Genomic DNA, 20,476 nt, shown 5'->3' on the forward strand with positions numbered 1-20,476 from the left:
TTAAATTGCGAATAAAATAGTTGCTAGCTCAATCGGGGCGAACGTAAGCTAACAGAGAATGTACCATTTTTGACGATTTACATGTCTCAAATGACTCCAAACTCGCATATTTTTCCAGATATTCACGAAACGCTGTATACACATTGCTATTATGATGGCACACACATTTACCAGCAACAGATCTGCTTATTAATTTCCCACATGAACCATAAACACCCAATACATATAAAAGTCCTAAACAATGTATGGTGAAATGTTTTCCATCTTTGTTTTTCTATCTACGACTACAAACAGTCTTTCCACTACAAGCAGAACAGTAACACGTCTTTCTATGCAATACAATATAACACATAATTTAAACCAGCAGGATGTAAACAGAGGAGAACAGCCGGTCTGATTTAGTGTCATGTGATTATCCTGTAATGAGTAACATACAATGAGTTGATCGGCTATATACACAGTTCATTTATTGTCTCGATACATGTGTTGTGTAAAACATTTGAATCAATTTGATAGTCAATATTAAATGTACCTTTATTTTGAAAAACTTTATTGTGAAGGACAAACCGGATGTCACATTTCCGGTATTGCCGGTTTAGGGAGAGACTTAATTCAGGTAGCTTGCTTTGGCTGTGTGTCTGCGCGGAGATTTTGTCGTCAACAGACTCATTAAACTACCCACTTCTCGGTACATAGAAACCCTGCTCCACTTTGTCAAACGTGAGTAATATAGCAATTGGTGTGTTATACTGAAATGTGTTGACGTTGTATGCTTTTCATTGGAACACGCGGTGGGTGTGTGCATTGCTAATGCTAGTTAAGCTAATGATGCATGTCCATGCTACCTCACGCGGGGATAGCAATGCCATTGAAGACCAGTTTAGACCAGACAAAGAGGAAGGTAAGCTATGTTAGCCTAGCGCATGTTAGTACCTAGCGCCACTTGTTTTGATGTACGTTTTTGTTGATAACCTCGCGAGTTTGTATCTTTCAGTGTTGAGGTGGGCACCGTTAGATTCTGTGTCTTTACGGTCATAAACAATGTGTTGGATGTGGAGCTAGGATAAGTAATAAGGGAGCTAGGAGTGATTTTCTGTGCAGTAATAGGTTAGCATTTTTCGCTCGGGGCTAATTCAGAGGCTCACTGTTAGCATTGTGTGTTTTTTTTGAAAAAATAAATGAAAAAGATCAGTTAAATGAGTTTTTTCCCTTTCTATGGATACAAAATATTCATAGTTTATTAAATATTAAGGTTCCTTAGACGTTGTTTCCTGCAAATGACGCGATTGCGGGTCCGTGGGGCATAAGAGGATAACAGAGTATGTTTTATTTTTTTTCACAACAGTTGTATTTGGATGGAATGAATACCTATAGTGATAATTCAAAGTAATACAAATTATTTTTACAGTGAAAACGTTCAAATGGAACTGATGGTTCACAAATTACCCAGAGGTGAGTCCGCCTGGACTTTATTTTTCTAAACCTCTCTAAAAAGGTCAAATTTCACTTGTTTTGCATCAATCTTGATACAGGGTACTTATTATGTTATAGTTTGGATTCCTAAAGCTTTTAGTCTACTAACCCATCATTCAAGGGTGGTTTTCACTATAAGTAATGTTTTTTTTTTAGGCGGACATTAGAATTGACATGTTTTTACTATGTTCCATCTGAATTTACTTTAAAATAAAAACATCTATATAGTACGGTGGCCCTGAAGTGCAAGACACCACAGCATTTCACAAAACGCCACAGCATTTCAGAAAACACAACAGCATTTCACAAAAACGCCACAGCATTTCAGAAAACACAACAGCATTTCACAAAACGCTGCAGCATTTCACAAAACACCGCAGCATTTCAGAAAACGCAACAGCATTTCACAAAACGCCACAGCATTTCACAAAACGCCGCAGCATTTCACAAAACACCGCAGCATTTCACAAAACACCGCAGCATTTCAGAAAACACCACAGCATTTCACATTGGACGGAAAGGGTATTCCTTAGGGAGAATACTTATTGTTTGTGATTGGACAGAGCCAGCCAGAGAAGCACTGCTGTGATTGGTTGTTTTTGCTGCCAATCAAGAAATGACTTTGTGATTGGCCCAACACATCAGCCGTTAGCTGTTAGCACACACTCAGAGCTCACAGCTCCTCATATCTGTTCAGAAACTGGACAAAAGTTAAAGATATGCAAAACACAGACTGTCTATGTCATGGCGAATACAGTCGCTGCTTTATTTATGTCTGTATGATGTTGTTGTGAGTGTGGACGGAGCAGCTACAGGTTAGTTTAGCCTGATCGATCCGATTCCGATAGGATTTACATGGAGATACGCCCCGCCCCCTCTCCAGCGTCTTTTTTGAATGACAGGAGTGACAGAATTAATGCTTTATTAATTCATGGTTTTTAAACACTGCTAGAGTATATCACATTTTATATTATATTGATAATTTGGACTCTTCAATTTCTGATTTGGTAAATATAATTATTATTTTGGGTAAATACCGTTTACATTGTAGTAAATGGAGAGGAGGCAAGCCCTCCTTTCCCTGTTTCATAAATTAGTTCATGTCCTTTTTTCTGTCCCTTAGAAAAATACAATCTTGTAACCTGTCTATAAATATTTACAATGACATTTCCAAATGGTTATTAAGTAAGCTTAATGTCTTTGTGACTTTATGCTTTTTCTTTCCCCCTGGTTCTTATTTATGTTTTTGGTCTTATTGTGAATTAATAGGCGCTTTCACACGGGAGTACTTTTCCCGTACTTTTCTCAGAAATAGTTCCTGGGATGTTGCGTTCACACCAAAAATATCTTTTTTTTCGGGAACCTTTTCTCCCCTTTTCAGTCCCTGCTAGAGAGGTGGTACTTTCCTGTGGAGAAAAAGGTTCCCATTTCTGATTGGCTGGGCGAATTGCAAACCACGCCCGTAAAACTGGGACAAATGTTGTGAAGCCGCCATTGTATTTCCTGGCATTAGCATTATTAGCATTAGCATTAGCCCCGCGCACAGACGGAGAGAGACTAACTTATGGCAACAACAAAAAAAACATGGGAGCGGTGGAGTGATGAGGAGGGTTCGGCGTTCTGGCGATTTACTCAGAAGGTATGGGCATAGATATGTCTCATAATTATTTGTGTGAACATAAAAATAATGTGTGTGTAAATATGTGATATGTAAATGTAAACACCATCCACAAATGCATTTAAAAGATTTGCAAACTCACAAATAAATGTGCAAGTGTAAAACGGATCTGCAAATACGCTAAATATTTTCACAAATAAAAAAGAGATCTGTGAATATCTCTTTAAAATGTACAACTTTCGATCAGGCATTTGTGAATCCATTTTGTATTTGTCGACCAAAAATGCGCTTGCGGATCTCAAATCTCTGCTCGTGGATCTCACATTTCTGCTTGTGGATCGTCTTTTTACACACACGGAATTTTGAGACATATTTTCCGCCGGTCTCTTCTCAAATCTACTCGTGTCACGTGATGGCCTGCTGATGACGACATTTCCGCATGATTTCAAAGTAAGAGCATGATGGTTTGTTTAATGCTCTGTTTATTATTATAATGAACAGCAAGCAGCACGTTCGATGCATTCTTTATCTTCATCATCATCATCATCATCATGTTATAGTGATACAGTTAGTTTATTGGTTCAATACAGCATATATCGAGTACTTTCGTTGATGTTGAAGTACAGGCTATACGCCACTTTCGGATCTCGGGGGCAGCAGCTGGCAGCGAAGCAGCCCAGATAAAACTCTTTCTTCATTGTTTGTTGTGTATTCAGTCAAGCAGGTCAAAGTTACAATGTAAATTTGTAAGTACAATGTAAAGTCCTGTGCTCTGCAGGTGCCGGTAAAGAGCAATACAATGACAAAACCTTTCCAAACAAAACAACTAGTTGGTAAGTAGGCAGGCAGGTATAGGCAGGTATAGGCAGGCAGGCAGGCAGGCAGGCCTAGACAGGAATATATGAATATACAGTAGAAAGGACACGATGAATATTATAACATTTAATGTAGCCTTACTATGAAGGCTAACCTAAATACGGTGCTTTTCTACAGATTACTTTATTACTGCACTGGTAAAGTAAAATTAGGCCGATTAATAAAATGTGAAGTGCTTTGTAACTTCGACCCGCTTGACTGAATACACAAACAATGAAGAAATAATTTTATCTGGGCTGCTTTGCTGCCAGCTGCTCCCCCGGGATCCGAAAGGGGGGTATAGCCTGTACTTCAACATCAACGAAAGTGCTCGATATATGCTATATTGAACCAATAAACTAACACAAACTAACTGTATCACTATAACATGATGATGATGATAAAGATAAAGAATGTATCTAACGTTCCGCTGTTCATTATAATAAAAAAAACAGAGCATTAAACAAACCATCATGCTCTTACTTTTGAAATCATGCGGAAATGTCATCATCAGCGGGCACGTGGTTTCCGAAAATAACATATAAAAGTGACACGAGTAGATTTTAGCCGAGACCGGCGGAAAATATGTCTCAAAATTCCGTGTGTGTAAAAAGACGATCCACAAGTAGAAATGTGAGATCCACGAGCAGAGATTTGAGATCCGCAAGCGCATTTTTGGTCGACAAATACAAAATGGATTCACAAATGCCTGATCGAAAGTTGTAAATGTTAAAGAGATATTCACAGATCTTTTTTTTATTTGTGAAAATATTTAGCGTTTTTGCAGATCCGTTTTACATTTGCAAATTTATTTGTGAGTTTGCAAATCTTTTAAATGCATTTGTGGATGGTGTTTTACATTTACAAATCACATATTTACACACAAATAATTTTTATGTTCAAACAAATAATTATGAGACATATCTATGCCCATAGAAGGCTTCAGTAGAAGCTGCTGGGACTCCGGGGACTTCCGGCCGGGGACTTCGGGTGGAAGTATATGCCGTGAAGTTGTTTGCGGCCTGCCAGTAAACCCAAAGCAGAAGTAGAAGAAGTGACGTCAGCGGCTTCATTTGCGTAATCCTTCCTCAGGGACTTAGTCCGGTGTGAACGCGATTTACTAGAACTAAAAAAAACAGGAACTATTCCTGGGAAAAGTTCCGGGAACTATTCCTGGGAAAAGTACTTGGAGTGAAAGCGCCTAATGTCTTGCACTTATATTGATGAGTTGATGATATCCTCACCGAGATTTTGTATGATAAAAATATATTCAATTAAAAAAATCTATATAATAAAAAAACACTACTAGAGCCCATACTGTGTTCCCTTCAGTGTTTACTTCCTGTCCGTCTTCTTCATCTGTTCTCTTTAGTGTTTACTTCCCGTCTATCTTCTTCTGTTGATTTCTCTGATGTCTTTTAAAATCTTTCCTTCTCATGCACTCTTTTTATTTTCTTTACTAGAGGCAGTTCAGCCATCATGAATCCAAAGTTTTGTGCTGTGCACAAATATAAACATGATGCATGGAGAAAAAAGATTGTTGTGCACATCTGGCGTTAAATTGACTGGACTTCTTTCTGTGGATTGATATGACTGCACATAGTCCCCTGATCCTCTTGTAGCTACGGTCTATTCTCATTAGCAGCGGTCTCTTAGCAAAACATTAACAACCTCTGGTTGACCAATGAAAATTGAGAATTAAACTAAGCTGTGTGTTAATACAAGTTTATACTTACTAATATAGAAATCAATTTGTAGTGGAAAGACTGTACGCAATTTGTAGAAGATATAAAACTAATATCTATGTCGATTGTTTAAGAACAATTACCGTTTATTCAGTCTGCTGTAGACCATTTCACTTTTATTTTTAATCAAAGTGTTGATAGACATTAGTGCATCAAGAGTTTCAAGCATAAAATGACTCTTAAAGAACAATTTGCTTCAACATTGTGTAAATATGTTCAATCAAAATGAAAGAACAAAAACAGCTGATTTAAAAGAAAAATAATTTACAAAAATGAAGTTTTTTTGGGTGTTTATCTTCTCTGGTGGAGATATTTCAAATGCTTCCAACTGTGCTTCTGTTTTCAGTCCAGCCCTCCACTGGGCAGCTTCGCTGGAAAAGCACAGACAAAAGGTATTAATTCAATGATGTAAAACTGATCAAATGTAGTTAAAATAATGAGCCGTCTGAGAATAGCACTTACATAATAATGATCATTTCCCGAACAACCTAGAAATAATCCAATAACAACAGAACAGCAGTGAATATTTCAGAACGTCATTTCTTTCACACAAACTGCTCTAATTGAATTCTCATTCACTAAAGTTTGCATGTCTACCCTAGTGTTAAAAAAGTCCAAGTAAATGTGTACAAATCTGTATTTTTACTAGTTATTAAGGTCGGGCTACAGCTACATACACATTATTTGCATACCTTAAGACCCAAAAGATTGAGATCATTTAAAGATATTTTTTTACGAACTCTGTTTCCTGCTTTCTGGTGAATTTCATTTAACACAAATATCAAAATAAGTGAAGTGTAACAGTATTGACATTACAATACATATTCTTAAGTTTGAATTCTTGTTCTGTGTGAAAATGACTCCATATACTTACAGTAGGTGTAGGAAATTCTTCCATTAATGCATTGAACAAGGCGGAAGGAATCAGGCCATCTACACGGAATATACTTATTCAGTCCTTCCTTTACGTATACTAGGCCTTGAGATATTTTAAGATTGGCCATCCTCGTTTGAGCAGGATCTATGACACAGAAAGCCGCTGCACAGAAAGAAAAACGTATGTATAATTACTCGGGTAATATATTTGGGTGATATCTTTTTAGGAACAAAAACTTTGTTATGACTTGTTTATACCTTTGCAGGATGGTGGTTCTGTCCACTTGCCATTGCTTTGACACGTCACAATGTCTGGACCCTCTAGTGTGTAAAAGCCATTACATTCGTATTTCAAAGATGTTCTGCTCACTTCCACAACATCTCCGTTTAGAAGACTTGGGTGTTTTCCACAGTTGGCGTCTAAAATCAAAAAGAGGCTATTAAATATTTCCATTTAACTTTAAAAACAGGCCGGTCAAAGTTCACGTGTTAACGCTTGAGATTTATCTGGAAACCTAAACCTTTTTAAAATATCTACGCAGACTATTCACATACCAATTGATAACGTCCTCCTATAATTACAGCTCATATGTTTACCATGAATTGTATGGCAGTAAAAAGGCAAAGAAAGCAGAGGAACTGGCACAAGCTCCATGTATTTCACCGACTGGAGACCACTGGACATCAGGAAGCAGTAACAGCACCATTTAATAAAAGAAGGAAAGGCATTTTGCTTTGTAATGTAGGAGCCCGTTTCTTGAAGTTTCTCAGGAGTGGAAGACACAGTTTTTACTGTAGAAATAGTTACTGCATTATGATAGCGGCAGAAAACAGGAGCATCTGTGTAGCGCACATTATACAGAGCGTGATCACAAAGGCTTGACAGCGTCTTTTGATACATAGGCCTTCAGATACGTTTATGGAGAGATCAGATCAATGCATTTACCCACTCATATTTAATACTGATCAATAAACTACTGCCAATAGATGTAATGTGTCCTCCCACTGTGTCTCCACCATGTCCAGTATCGGGTCTTCTGTCTGAGTGGACATTTCATAGGCCTCCATATGGAGTGGTTAGATAATTGGATTAACTAGATGTAATGTGTCCTCCACCTTTTCCTCCCACTGTGGCTCCACCATGTCCAGTACTGTTGCCTGGGTGGGTGTTGGAGAAAATACATCGTATTGATTATGAATCAGTAAACTACCTCGACCTGCAGGTTGTCGCCCACTGCCAGCAGAAGTAGTGTCTCCTCCACCTGTTCCTCCCACTGTGGCTCCACCATGTCCAGTATCAGGTATTCTGTCTGAGTGGACATATAAAATAAATATCAAGGCCTATACATATGAAGTGGTTAGATAATTGGATTAACTCATATTTCATAGTCGTATTGATTATGAATCAGTAAACTACCTCGACCTGCAGGTTGTATCCCACTGCCAGCAGATGTAGTGTCTCCTCCACCTGTTCCCACCTCTGAAGCACAAATTATAACATTTAAAGGACGAGAGAACCAAGTCCTTTTAAGCAGTTTTAAATACACACAGAGCTTTATCTTTGACTTGTTTATTTTTTTTTATATTTGGTAAGATGTCTCCCTGTTTGTAGAACTTGTTGGGGAAATGAACTTTGCCCCATAATTTGTTCATCCAATGGTAGTAGTAAAACAGTTTTCCACTGATTTTTGGGGACTGTATTTCTGATGAAAGGTAAATAACTTCAGTTGAATGGACACTACAAATACTTATCATTAAAGTGTATTCTTCACCAACGTAATTCATGGAACATTATGTGGTCAATTTCTCTCAGAAAGTGTTAAGTAGATCCGTCATTCCTAGTTTAAGTGTGAATTTTGACGCTAGCAGACTTTATAAAGTTTAGCTAGCTACCATGACCTAATGCTAAAAGCCAAGGTGGTTTGAAAACTCTAAATAGCCTTTAAAAGGTCTTAAATATTGACCTAATGGGTAATGATATAACGCTTAAAGATGGAGGAGGCTACAGCTGCATGTTCCTAATGGTCCAGCAGATATGTGAAATAATTGTGCTTTTGATGATAAAAGCATGAAATTTGGCACACTGTGAGAGCATGCCCTAAGGAAGATTTGTGGCTATAGGGCCATCGCAAATTTGTCCAAATTAACAACCAATGGCGGCCATTTTCAAAATGGCCGCCATTGGTTGTTATTTTACCAGTAGTTTAGGATCTAGACCACCTAGGATCTTGATTCTGGTAGCTAATCCTACATTTTCAAGGATGGAGAATGCATTGGTACTATTTACAACATGCTAGAATGTAGCTAACTATATGTATCTGGTATTCAGGGAACAGAATACACAGTAAACCATTAACATATTTATTATGGTGAAGTCATACATGTTACATAATATATATGAAATATTACAGGTTTTCAACTAAATGGATGAACTCATATTTCATAGTCGTATTGATTATGAATCAGTAAACTACCTCGACCTGCAGGTTGTATCCCACTGCCAGCAGAAGTAGTGTCTCCTCCACCTGTTCCTCCCACTGTGGCTCCACCATGTCCAGTATCAGGTATTCTGTCTGAGTGGACATATAAAATAAATATCAAGGCCTATACATATGAAGTGGTTAGATAATTGGATTAACTCATATTTCATAGTCGTATTGATTATGAATCAGTAAACTACCTCCACCTGCAGGTTGTATCCCACTGCCAGCAGATGTAGTGTCTCCTCCACCTGTTCCCACCTCTGAAGCACAACATATTACATTTAAAGGACGAGAGAACCAAGTCCTTTTAAGCAGGTTTAAATACACACAGAGCTTTATCTTTTACTATTTTTTTTAGCGCACCCATGACTCGTGCATGCATGCACACGCACGGTTGTGGCATGACGACCAAAAGCGAAAGATATGGACACAAGAAGTGTGCAATTGTATCTAGTATCTTATCCATCTGAACATGATTTAAGTGGGGGAACATCCTCTAGGGAGGGTCAACACCCATATGAAACAGAACTGTAAACAGATTTTCTTTTTCTTCATGGATATTTTACAAATCACTCCCCTTTTAAACTGTACTCTTGTTTTATCGTCATATAGTATTTCATACCTGTTTTTCATTTATTCTGTTATTTTTGCATAACTATAATGATCATATAAAGGTGTGCATTTACATCACTGAGCTGAGCCGGCGTTCCGGTGCGCTCCGGCAGCACTACTCGCTACTGTATAGTTAGTTTAATAGGTTTATTTTTCCGCTACTTCCCTACCCCCACCCCCTTAACCTGTCTGCCTTTTTCCCCCTACCCCCCCCCCCCCTACCCGACTTGTAAAGCGATCTTGGGTTTCCTGAAAGGCGCTATAAAAATATTATATATTATTATTATTATTACACCCAGTTCCTACAGACTGTATCCTAACCCGCATGGAAATAAAAGAGCAGTATTCTTTCTGTACTGTACTAGTTTGCCCTAGTAAAGCACATTATCCTAACAACAATTATAAAATAGTTTTTTAGTCATTTGAATATTTCTTAATCCACTCATACTATTCAACGTTTTTTTGCAAGACTTTTGAAGTATAGGCCTAAAAGTATTATATTTTATCTTCAGTATTAGTCTCGTCCTTTTATGCATTTTTTATTTGAATCTGTCCGGTTTTAATAACCATTCTGTTGTCTTACATTTGATATATGTCAAATGATAGCTTAGTTGCAGGGTAGCTTTTGTCATATATGGTACATTTGAGGGCAATTGTAATGCTGTGTTACACGGACCCTGACTTGCTTAATACGATTTGTCTCTTCTTCTAACAATTTAAGTGTTTTGTGTTAAATAACATTTCTACATAAAGTGTATTTTTAATCTATTTATATAGTAGTTTCATAGTCTAATAGAGCCATTTTCTAATGCTTTTCACTATTTGAAATGGCCATGCATCAAGTTTATTTTATTATTATTTCTAATTATTGTTGAATCAGTAGTTGACTTCACCTTAAATTCTGCAATATTTGCTTAATTTAGACCATGGGAGCCATTTAATTTTGGACAAGGGCCATTTGTAACATCTGATAATTCACCAATCCATAATGACACAGAAATAATAAAAAGTATTCTTATTGGCGCATTTCTCAGTAAATTGCCAACTTACTGCACGTTGGGCCTTCAGTCCAGTTTCCTAAGATGCAAAAGATTGTTTTGGTGTCTGCTCCCTCTGCAGTATATCCATCTTCACACTTATACTGCAGTTTTGAGCTTGCAGCAAACACCTCCTGGTATCCCTTACCAATGATGACTGCATGTTTTTTTTTAGGGGGATCACCACATGATTCGGTACTCCCTGAAAATGAGGTTATTGTGTAAAGTGGATTTAAGATTTAGATACTGATTTGATTCTGGTAACTGACATTTAAAAAAATGAATAAGACTGACTTACTTTCACAGATTGGCACAGAGACCCATGCTCCGTCACTACACTGCGCTGTTGCGTCATGGTCTTTGTGTTCATATCCTTCGTCACATTTTACCCTGATTTTGTCTCTGTCCCCATACCAACCATCTGTGCTTGCATCGTAGTTTCCATTTGGGATAGTCAGTGACACACAGGCTTTTTCATCTGAGTTGGAAAATAAATGAATACAATTTGAAATAAAGTGCAGAACACGACAGCTCCTATGCATTGTCCTTTGGACGTTAGGGCCCCCAAAGACTTTTTCAAGAACAAAAAAGTATACCTTCTCACCGTCTTTTCATTTTTAAAATGTCATTATTTGCATGAAAAATATCTCTACGGTTTTAATAAAGCAAACATTTTTGTAACATTTAACCAGAACTCATATATTTATTTCATTGTTGGATATTAAGTAAGTTAGGCCAAAATCAACTAGCATCATTCAGAAATGTAACAAAAAGGAATCTTTGCCTACTCTTGAAATGTTATGGTAAAATCTGTGTGTGCCGCCGGGTTGTGTTGGTGTTTGTATAATTCACATCTGTTTGTTGGTGACATTGGTGAGAATGGATGGAAAAATGCTGGTTACAAAACATGTAATAATAATTAAAAAGTCTCTACAGTGTCATAAAAAAGCAGGACTATCCTTTCAATCAAAATAAGAAATTAAATGAAAATAAAACTATAAAGCAAAGTATTACACATTAACCCTGAAAAACACAACATAGAGTGGGTTATTTAAACAAACCAACAGAGAAATTATTAAAAACGTACCTATACATTGGGGATCAGGAGACCATTTGCCATTTTGACATTTGCTTGTCGCCCACCAGCCCTCCACTGCTGGTTTAAGTCCGTTATCACAGGCGTAAGTGAGCGTCGCTTCATGAAGGTACGTTTTTTGTTCAGGGACAACATAACCTTGACTCAGACTGGAAGCAGTACAGTTCTGGGTTTCATTGTGTGCTGAAACAAGTAAGAGAGCACTATAATAAAACACCATCCATCCATCTTCTCCCGCTTATCTGTGGTCGGGTCGCGGGGGTAGCAGTTCCAGCAGAGAGCCCCAAACTTTCTTTTCCCTGGCGACATCAACCAGCTCTGACTGGGGGATAATAAAACACTTGAACTAAAAATGATGGGTGACAGAATGTAATGTTCTTACCATGCAGCACTCCTGGGAACCAAAGCAGAAGAACAAATCCTAGATATCCCACAGACATTTTTTCAGGAATTAAAATACTGCAGGACAAAGCAGAGTGAAGTACACTCCGATCAGGATTGTACAATCAGATCAGGTTAATTATTGTCGGGGTCAACCCCAAAAAGTTAGGCAATGTGTGTCTTTGACTCTGACGTCACGCTGTTGCTCTGAGCCCAACACACCGATGTGAACTGCAGCAAATATCACAAAAACATATTGCGTATTAATCAGAGATACATCTGGGGTAACTGTACTTCTAAAAAGACTAAATTGGTCCTATTTTATGTCTCATTTTATGACTTATTCAAAATGATGGGGATGTTTCTAAATGAGTGATAGTAAGCTGGAGTTATGCAGAGGTAGAATAGGTATTCAGATCCTCTGCTTGAATAAAAGTACATGATGTATACCACTTTGAAATAAAAAAATTCCTGCATTGAAAATGTAAATCAGGTAAATGTATAATCAGTAACATGCTGTTAAAGTGTTAAATGGAAAAGTACTTAATGCAGAAACATTTGTATACCCCAAAACTACAAATTATTCAAAAACAAATATGTATAGATGCAAATACATTTTCTCTCAATCGGCTAGTTGATTTATGGACTTCAATCTGTTCTTGTACAAAGGTTTTGCTTGTTTAATTTATAACAAAATATCACATTTTATAAACTTAGAAAAAATCTATTTAGTAAAGTAACTGCATCTAAAGCAGTTAAAGAGGCCCTATTATGCTTTTTGGGCTTTCCCCTCTCCTGAAGTGTGCTCTATCAGTTGTTGTGCATGTACATGGTCTGCAAAGGCTAAAATCCCTGTGTCTGGAGCTATGATACAAACAGAAAGTCATATCAGTAAGTAGGTTTGGTATTATGAGTTCTTCTTAATCGTAAGAATAAAGTGCTTTCTCATAATCAGATGTTCACTACATGATATAGCAGTATGTATATAAATTCAGTCAAATTCGTTTTTTCCTTTGTTTATTGTGCTACATTTCTTTTAAGAGTGACACTCAGCTGTTTGTATTGAATTCATGGAAGGGAGAATGGAAAATAAACTAAAATGATTGAATAGGCACAGTTATACTCAAACTATATTATCCAATGTGGGTTTTAAACAATACTTTAAATATCATGGTTATCTTCAACACCAGTAAGTTGAAACACCCTAAAAGAACGTTATAATAGTCATAATGATTTCTGGTATTATCTCCTTATTTTTGAAATAATTAACAGTACCTTAATCTGATTACAAAGTCATGAAAGATAATGAAACATAATGAAATATGAAAGCTTTAACTCAAATTTTGTGTATTTTGAGTTTGTGATGGTACCTCAAACTGACATCGCGTATCCCCCCCCCCCCTTCATTTCTTTAGAGTCAACATTTCAAAATGATTTCCCGGACTGCTGTGATCGGAGGTCAGCATTATGCAACACCAAACACAGGGAGGTCAAAGCTCACACTCAGGGTCGGCTCTAGAACAAATCAAATGGGGGGGCAATCATTTACCAAGGGGGGGCACATACTGCCGTCAACAACCAACACACAAACACCAACGCAACTTCAATTAAAAAAAACATGCTGTAAAGTGTATTGTTTTTCACACACATTGCAGGGTGTAGTGCTATTTTATAGCGCACCTATGACCTGTGCATACATGCACGGTTGTGGCACGACCACCAAAACAGAAACATATGGACATAGGCCACCATATGAAAAGTGTTTAGTATTTAGTATCCTATCCATGTGAACATGTTTTAGGTGGGGAGTGGACCTAACCTCCTCTAGGAGGGTCCGGGGGCATGCTCCCCCGGGAAGATTATTTTTAAAATATTGAAGTTAAATGCATCAATCTGGTGCACTTTGAGAGCAACATGAAGATCTATGGATACATCTCTCAACATCCATATGAAACAGAACTGTACACAGATTTACTTTTTCTTTATGGATATTTTATTAATCACTCCCCTTTCAACTGTATTCTTGTGTTACTGTCCTATAGTATTTCATACCCGTTTTTCATTTATTCTCTTATTCTTTAATGACTATAATGATCATATAAAGGTAGCCTATTCCTCGCAAATACTTGTTTACATAAATGGTCACCAAACCGTTTGAGACCCACTGAGATAACTTACACTAAAGTGAACTATCTAAACACTGAGAGTCCTTACCTCACTGAGCTGACGTTATAAGATCCTCTCAGTCTGACAGGAGAGGACTCTCCTCCACCTTGGTGTAGAAACAGCTCTTTATATCCGTTAGCATAGCTAGCTAACCAGATGCTAACAACAATATTCCACGTTACCGCTCGCGCACTGACAAAATGCGCTCGTGCCACACACAGAGAGCCGAGCTTGAATGAAACACAGAGACCCATGTACTTGTACTCAGGGCCGTATCCAGGATTTCCTAAATACCGAGGTCCAAACATGCTAGGGGGGTTCGGGGGATACCCCCCGAGATTTTGGGGATTTTCATGATCTAGTTAGGTGCTTTTGAAGTCCTATGGGGGGTCACACATTGGATAATATATTGATTTCAAACCATGTCAGTGGGCTGACAATGTCAGCATCAATTATTTTTGAAAGTGTAATACATAAGAATCAGTTGATTGTTACTATTAATGATCTGGACATGCAGAAGAGCTAAAATGATCACAAAACATTGTCAACATTCATTTTCCATGTCTCTCTCCTTTCCATGACCTGCAGCCTCTCTTCCATCTCCTTTACTCTCTCTGTCCTCTACTCTCTCTCTTTGTTCAACCTCTCCCTCGTTGTTCACTTTTTGCTCCTCCTCACTTGTCGCTCCAGTGAATTACATTACTTTACATTGCATTTAGCTGACGCTTTTATCCAAAGCGACTTACAATAAGTGCGTTCGTCCAACAAAATACAACTTGAAGAAAACAGAATCATATAAGTACATCAGGTTTCATAGAGCAAAAACATTTCAAGTGCTACTCAACTGGCTTTAGAAAAGCCAGTCCTTTATTAGAATTAAAAGCAATTCAGCAATTTAGTTCATTTCACTCGTTTGTTTGCATTCTTTTTTTTAATTTAAATCTGTTTTGTTTGATTCTCAAAAGAGAACAAAGATTTAAGCAAATTGTGTTTTATACAATTGTATGTTATTATGACATCATAACTGCAATAGATGTATGTTTTAAAATGATGCCTATTGTAAATGAAGACTATTGTTATAGATAGATAGATAGATAAATAGATAGATAAATAAATAGATGGGCTTATTAAGCCTACATTATTTTGTGTGACTCCAGTTACTCCCTGACTTCCATCACTTTCTCTCCCTCTCCCTCTCTCTCTCTCTGCCTGTCCTGTCTCTCTCTTGCCAAAGCTGAGCTTCGACTGACGTAGACATTATATCTGAGTCAGTGTGAAAAGAAAATACAATGTTATATCTTCAATGTTTTACTCAAATTGAAATGAAAGAAAAGCATTACAACGTTTGTTAAAAGGTAATCCTTCTGACATTGGATGAATGTAATTAACTGTAGCTCTCTAGCTAGTTTATTCACGCAATTTAAACCAAAGTATAGCCTATAGCTGCAATATAAGTTAGTGTGCATGTTGTCGGACGTCCACTGACTAACGTAGAGCGTTCACACAGGATCTGCGGGTCATATGATGTCCTGATGAACAGAAACACAAGCAGCCCGCTGGACTCAGATCTCTAGATACCTCATCACTCCTCTGCTGCTCCGGTTCAAGTCCGGTCTGCGGTGGTTTGTTGATACATGTTGTCTTCTTCTGTTTGCTTTAATCGAGGCTACGTAGTTATGCAGCGCCCCCATGGTCAGTAAATGGAAGTACTACAAAGAACCCCGTTTAGTGCAATTATTTCACAAGTTTTGTTACACAGCTCGGAAAATATTACCGAGGTCCGGACCTCGGTGACCTCAATGGTAGATACGGCCAGTGGCGACTGGTCATTAGGGGCAGGTGGGGCACAGCCCCACCTAGTGTCAGCAGAAAGTATTAAAAGTAATGATTACAAAAAAATGCAAAAAATAAATTAAAAAATATATAAAATATATTTTAAGATCATGTTTAATCATCTGATTCGTCTGTACATTGCTGTTTTAGTCTGTGTTCTTCTAATTAGTGTCTACAGTGTGTGCCTATTGAGCTGTTTAGAGCCATGTGGGACAAAACCCGATCCTGCCCCTCCCTCTCCCTGTTTAAGTCAATGGTGACTGTAAAAACTACACTGCGCATGCTCAGAGTATTGTCCTATTTAATGTGTGTGGCAAACAAATAATGACCATAGGGGCATAGAGCTGCCATCCCCACCATACGTCATCTCACATCATTCAGAGCTGATTGGCTGTAAGTACGTGTGCCGCGAAAAGTGTGGTGTGTGAAGAGGAGGAGAGAGAGCTGCAGTGAGGCGTCCTACAACCCGGAAATAAACTGCGCATGGCTTCCCTCCACAAAAAAGCAATGATATTTCTCCATAGGATTTTAGAAAATAGCTCCAAATAAGATCTGTGGGAAACAAACCTGTTAGATAAATGCACGTTTTGTTCAGCCGGATAATATCCACATGTCTACCCTACTTTTATAATTTTTGAATCATAAATCTATTGATTAGATCAGATTTATGATAGACTTTTGAAACTACAAGAACATAAGGAGGACTTTTACAAAAAAGTAATAGAGATTTTTGTCCAGAAGGATAGGCAAATGGACTTCATCTTCATGTCAAGGTAAGACTGCAATTTTACCACCGCCATGAAAATGGGATCTTACTAAGAGAGAACAATTCAATATTTAAATGATAAAATTACATCTTTTGGGTATCCTTTTGTTGAACTGTCTGTTTAAAATTAATTGAAGCATCAGACAAAAAAAGCTTTTGAAAATAATATTATATTTTGATTTAGGTCAAAATATAATATTTGTAAACCTGAAGAGTCAGAGCCTCACCAGCCATGAACCTCAGAAGCTTATATATAGACATCTAAGTTTTGTGTGCCCCACCACTTTTGTACATATAAAAACGCCACTGGATACGGCCATGCTTGTACTGTACTGTATATCATATTATTTTCGATGGCTTTACTGTATAATCAGTATAACAGATGGACAGATCGCCACTGGGCTTTCATCTAAACACACAGCCACGTAATGATAACAAAACAAAAGTCGGGGTCATTGGTCAAGCAACACACCAATCAGAGAGCAGCAGTGAGCACACCTCAGGCTGTGTTTCATATAAAGAATAAATAAAGAATACAAATGTGTATTCTTTATTTCTGATGTATTTCACACAAAAAACTTTTGGTGGAAACGTTTTAACTTATATGATTAAAAAAAAAAAAACGGCAAAGTGGCAATAAGGCTTGCCCACCCTGCGTTGGGGGGGCACAGTGACTCATTTGGGGGGGCATGGCCCGCGAATGACCCCCCATGACGCCGACCCTGCTCACACTGCAGAAAAAGAGGTGACATTTGGAGGAAAAACAACATTTGATCAAAAACAACATAAGGAAACTTCCTCCAAATTATATATTCAAATAATTACTACTAATGTTGATGATTTATGATGTGAACATTTAGTTAGTCCATGAATTACTAACCCAAACATTTTTAAATATTGTTTTGTTTTCCAGGACATTAAACATTCATTTTTTAGAATATTGAAAATAGATTTGTCTTCACAAGAAGGCTTAAGAAACCTAAAAATGCAGCTTATCCAAACTTATTAAAAATAGGTACAATTAAGTTGGACTGGAACAACAACAAAAAAACATTAAAATAAAAGTGCTTCACATAGAAAATTGCAAATATCTTTATTTAAGTGACAGCCTATTTGTGTTCATTTTATGCCTTTAGTTTCTGCTGTTTCTTTCTGCCTGAAATGCCTCCATTGTACCCCTTTGTTTACTTCAGTAACACAATGACTTCACGATGTAACACTCACACTCCTAATGGCGCTCCGACACATTGTACGTTATAGGCTAAGGGGGTGGGACATCACCCAACCACAAGAGCAGACTGGGCTCTGGTTTCAGACAGAGGGTGAAAAGAGGTGCTGCAGCACAGGCAGTATGAGGAAAATAGAGACCTTTTCGAACATTTTATATGTCCTCTTTAATTAATGTATCCATAAGCGACATAAAAATGTAAGTGTTACCAAAATCTCCTTAGACTGGGGCAGCCCTATTGCTTCAATATGAAGGCCACAAGGTCTTACTGGACGAAATCATCAAAAAGCTGCACTAAGCAATTACTCTGCTGAGGAAAGTTTTTTTGTATATTCTTTCTCCAGGTAGTTGGAAAAAGTGTTCCGTCCCATATGCCGTGTGCCGCCCGGACATGCTATCATGCTAACTAGCTCCCTGAAAGCGGGTGACTCCACTGTAGCAATAGCCTGCATGTGTTCTACAACATACCGTGCAATGGCTTTATCGACTTTTCCCTGGCCAGCAGTCCCTTGGTTAAAATTCAGCCGCTGTTGCTTAGGTGGAGGTGGAGTGGCGTCGGCTGAGTCTCTGTGGTCTTAGCTACTAGCTTCGTCTCAGCGTGTTGTTTTTGCAGATGTTTTAAGAGATTTGAATGACTGGTTTGGGCAGTAGATAGGATCTTTGACCCGCCAAGACACAACTTACATTTAACAGAAACGTTCTTTTCTTTGTGCTCGACAAAAGTGAAATAGTGAGAATATCTACTGCGGTCAAGCCAGCCGTCTTTCACTTTTGCGTGGTCAAACCAGCCGCCCCTGTATTTCGAGTGCGCGATTAGTTACAGGTTTACGGTAATGCAATAAAACAACCCTGGGAAGCTGGACGTTTCGTATGTGCAGGAACACTTCCGGTGAGGATTTCAAAGTAAAGGATGGCATGTGGTTCAATTATATTATTTGCGATTGAGGAACAGGGTAATTTATGAGAATAATGTTAGGACTTATTGCTTCATAAACTTGTTGCACAAATACTATGAACTACTTTTACTGTGTACTTTTTGAGAATGGCAAAATTCCCTCCAGAGAACAAGAATGAGCATTTTTGTCAACTTTATTGTGGGATAAAAAACATTTCTTCCATAAGTAGTTTCTGAAACTGCCATGTTTGTACTTAGTACTTCTATTACTACTTGCAAAAATAATATGAACTACTTTTACTGTGTACTTTTGAGTAATTTGAGTTTCAAAGTCCTCTCCAGAGAACAAGAATGAGCATTTTTGTCAACTTTAATGTGGGATAAAAAAGATTTTTTCCATAAGTAGTTTCTGAAACTGCCATGTTTGTACTTTGTACTTCTAGTACTACTTGCAAAAATAATATGAACTACTTTTACTGTGTACTTTTGAGTAATTTGAGTTTCAAAGTCCTCTCCAGAGAACAAGAATGAACATTTTTGTCAACTTTATTGTGGGATAAAAAACATTTCTTCCATAAGTAGTTTCTGAAACTGCCATGTTTGTACTTAGTACTTCTAGTACTACTTGCAAAAATAATATGAACTACTTTTACTGTGTACTTTTGAGTAATTTGATTTTCAAAGTCCTCTCCAGAGAACAAGAATGAACATTTTTGTCAACTTTATTGTGGGATAAAAAACATTTCTTCCATAAGTAGTTTCTGAAACTGCCATGTTTGTACTTAGTACTTCTAGTACTACTTGCAAAAATAATATGAACTACTTTTACTGTGTACTTTTGAGTAATTTGAGTTTCAAAGTCCTCTCCAGAGAACAAGAATGAACATTTTTATCAACTTTATTGTGGGATACAAAACATTTCTTCCATAAGTAGTTTCTGAAACTGCCATGTTTGTACTTAGTACTTCTAGTACTACTTGCAAAAATAATATGAACTACTTTTACTGTGTACTTTTGAGTAATTTGATTTTCAAAGTCCTCTCCAGAGAACAAGAATGAGCATTTGTGTCAACTTTAATGTGGGATAAAACACATTTCTTCCATAAGTAGTTTATGAAACTAACATGTTTGTACTTAATACTTCTAGGACTACTTGCAAAAATAATATGAACTACTTTTACTGTGTACTTTTTGAGTAATTTGAGTTTCAAAGTCCTCTCCAGAGAACCAGAATGAGCATTTGTGTCAACTTTAATGTGGTCTAAAAAACATTTCTTACATAAGTAGTTTATGAAACTGCCATGTTTGTACTTAATACTTCTAGGACTACTTGCAAAAATAATATGAACTACTTTTACTGTCATTTTTTTTCAGTAATCCAATGGCAAAGTCACTCCTAGAGAATGTAATAT

General features: G+C 37.4%; 1 protein-coding gene across 10 annotated transcripts in view; it reads right to left on the bottom strand.

The window, feature by feature from the left end:
* Positions 1–5,776: 5,776 nt before the first annotated feature.
* Positions 5,777–20,476, bottom strand: part of LOC117545512 (complement factor H-related protein 1-like) — a 48,993-nt gene continuing 34,293 nt past the window's right edge. For 2 of the 10 annotated variants that reach the window (XM_034215316.1, XM_034215318.1), the window contains 11 exons: positions 11,787–11,978; positions 10,998–11,177; positions 10,713–10,901; positions 9,248–9,310; positions 9,042–9,140; positions 7,985–8,047; positions 7,779–7,877; positions 6,826–6,987; positions 6,566–6,730; positions 6,154–6,179; positions 5,777–6,062 (listed from right to left, as the gene is read on the bottom strand). In XM_034215316.1, the coding sequence (XP_034071207.1) occupies positions 6,006–6,062; positions 6,154–6,179; positions 6,566–6,730; positions 6,826–6,987; positions 7,779–7,877; positions 7,985–8,047; positions 9,042–9,140; positions 9,248–9,310; positions 10,713–10,901; positions 10,998–11,177; positions 11,787–11,978 (1,295 nt within the window). In that variant the 3' untranslated portion in view covers positions 5,777–6,005. The remainder of the gene's footprint in view (positions 6,063–6,153; positions 6,180–6,565; positions 6,731–6,825; positions 6,988–7,778; positions 7,878–7,984; positions 8,048–9,041; positions 9,141–9,247; positions 9,311–10,712; positions 10,902–10,997; positions 11,178–11,786; positions 11,979–20,476) is intronic. The other 8 variants (XM_034215317.1, XM_034215321.1, XM_034215320.1 and 5 more) reach the window with 8 other exon arrangements.

This window comes from Gymnodraco acuticeps, unplaced genomic scaffold (assembly GCF_902827175.1).
Source record: "Gymnodraco acuticeps unplaced genomic scaffold, fGymAcu1.1, whole genome shotgun sequence".
Taxonomy (NCBI): domain Eukaryota; kingdom Metazoa; phylum Chordata; class Actinopteri; order Perciformes; family Bathydraconidae; genus Gymnodraco; species Gymnodraco acuticeps.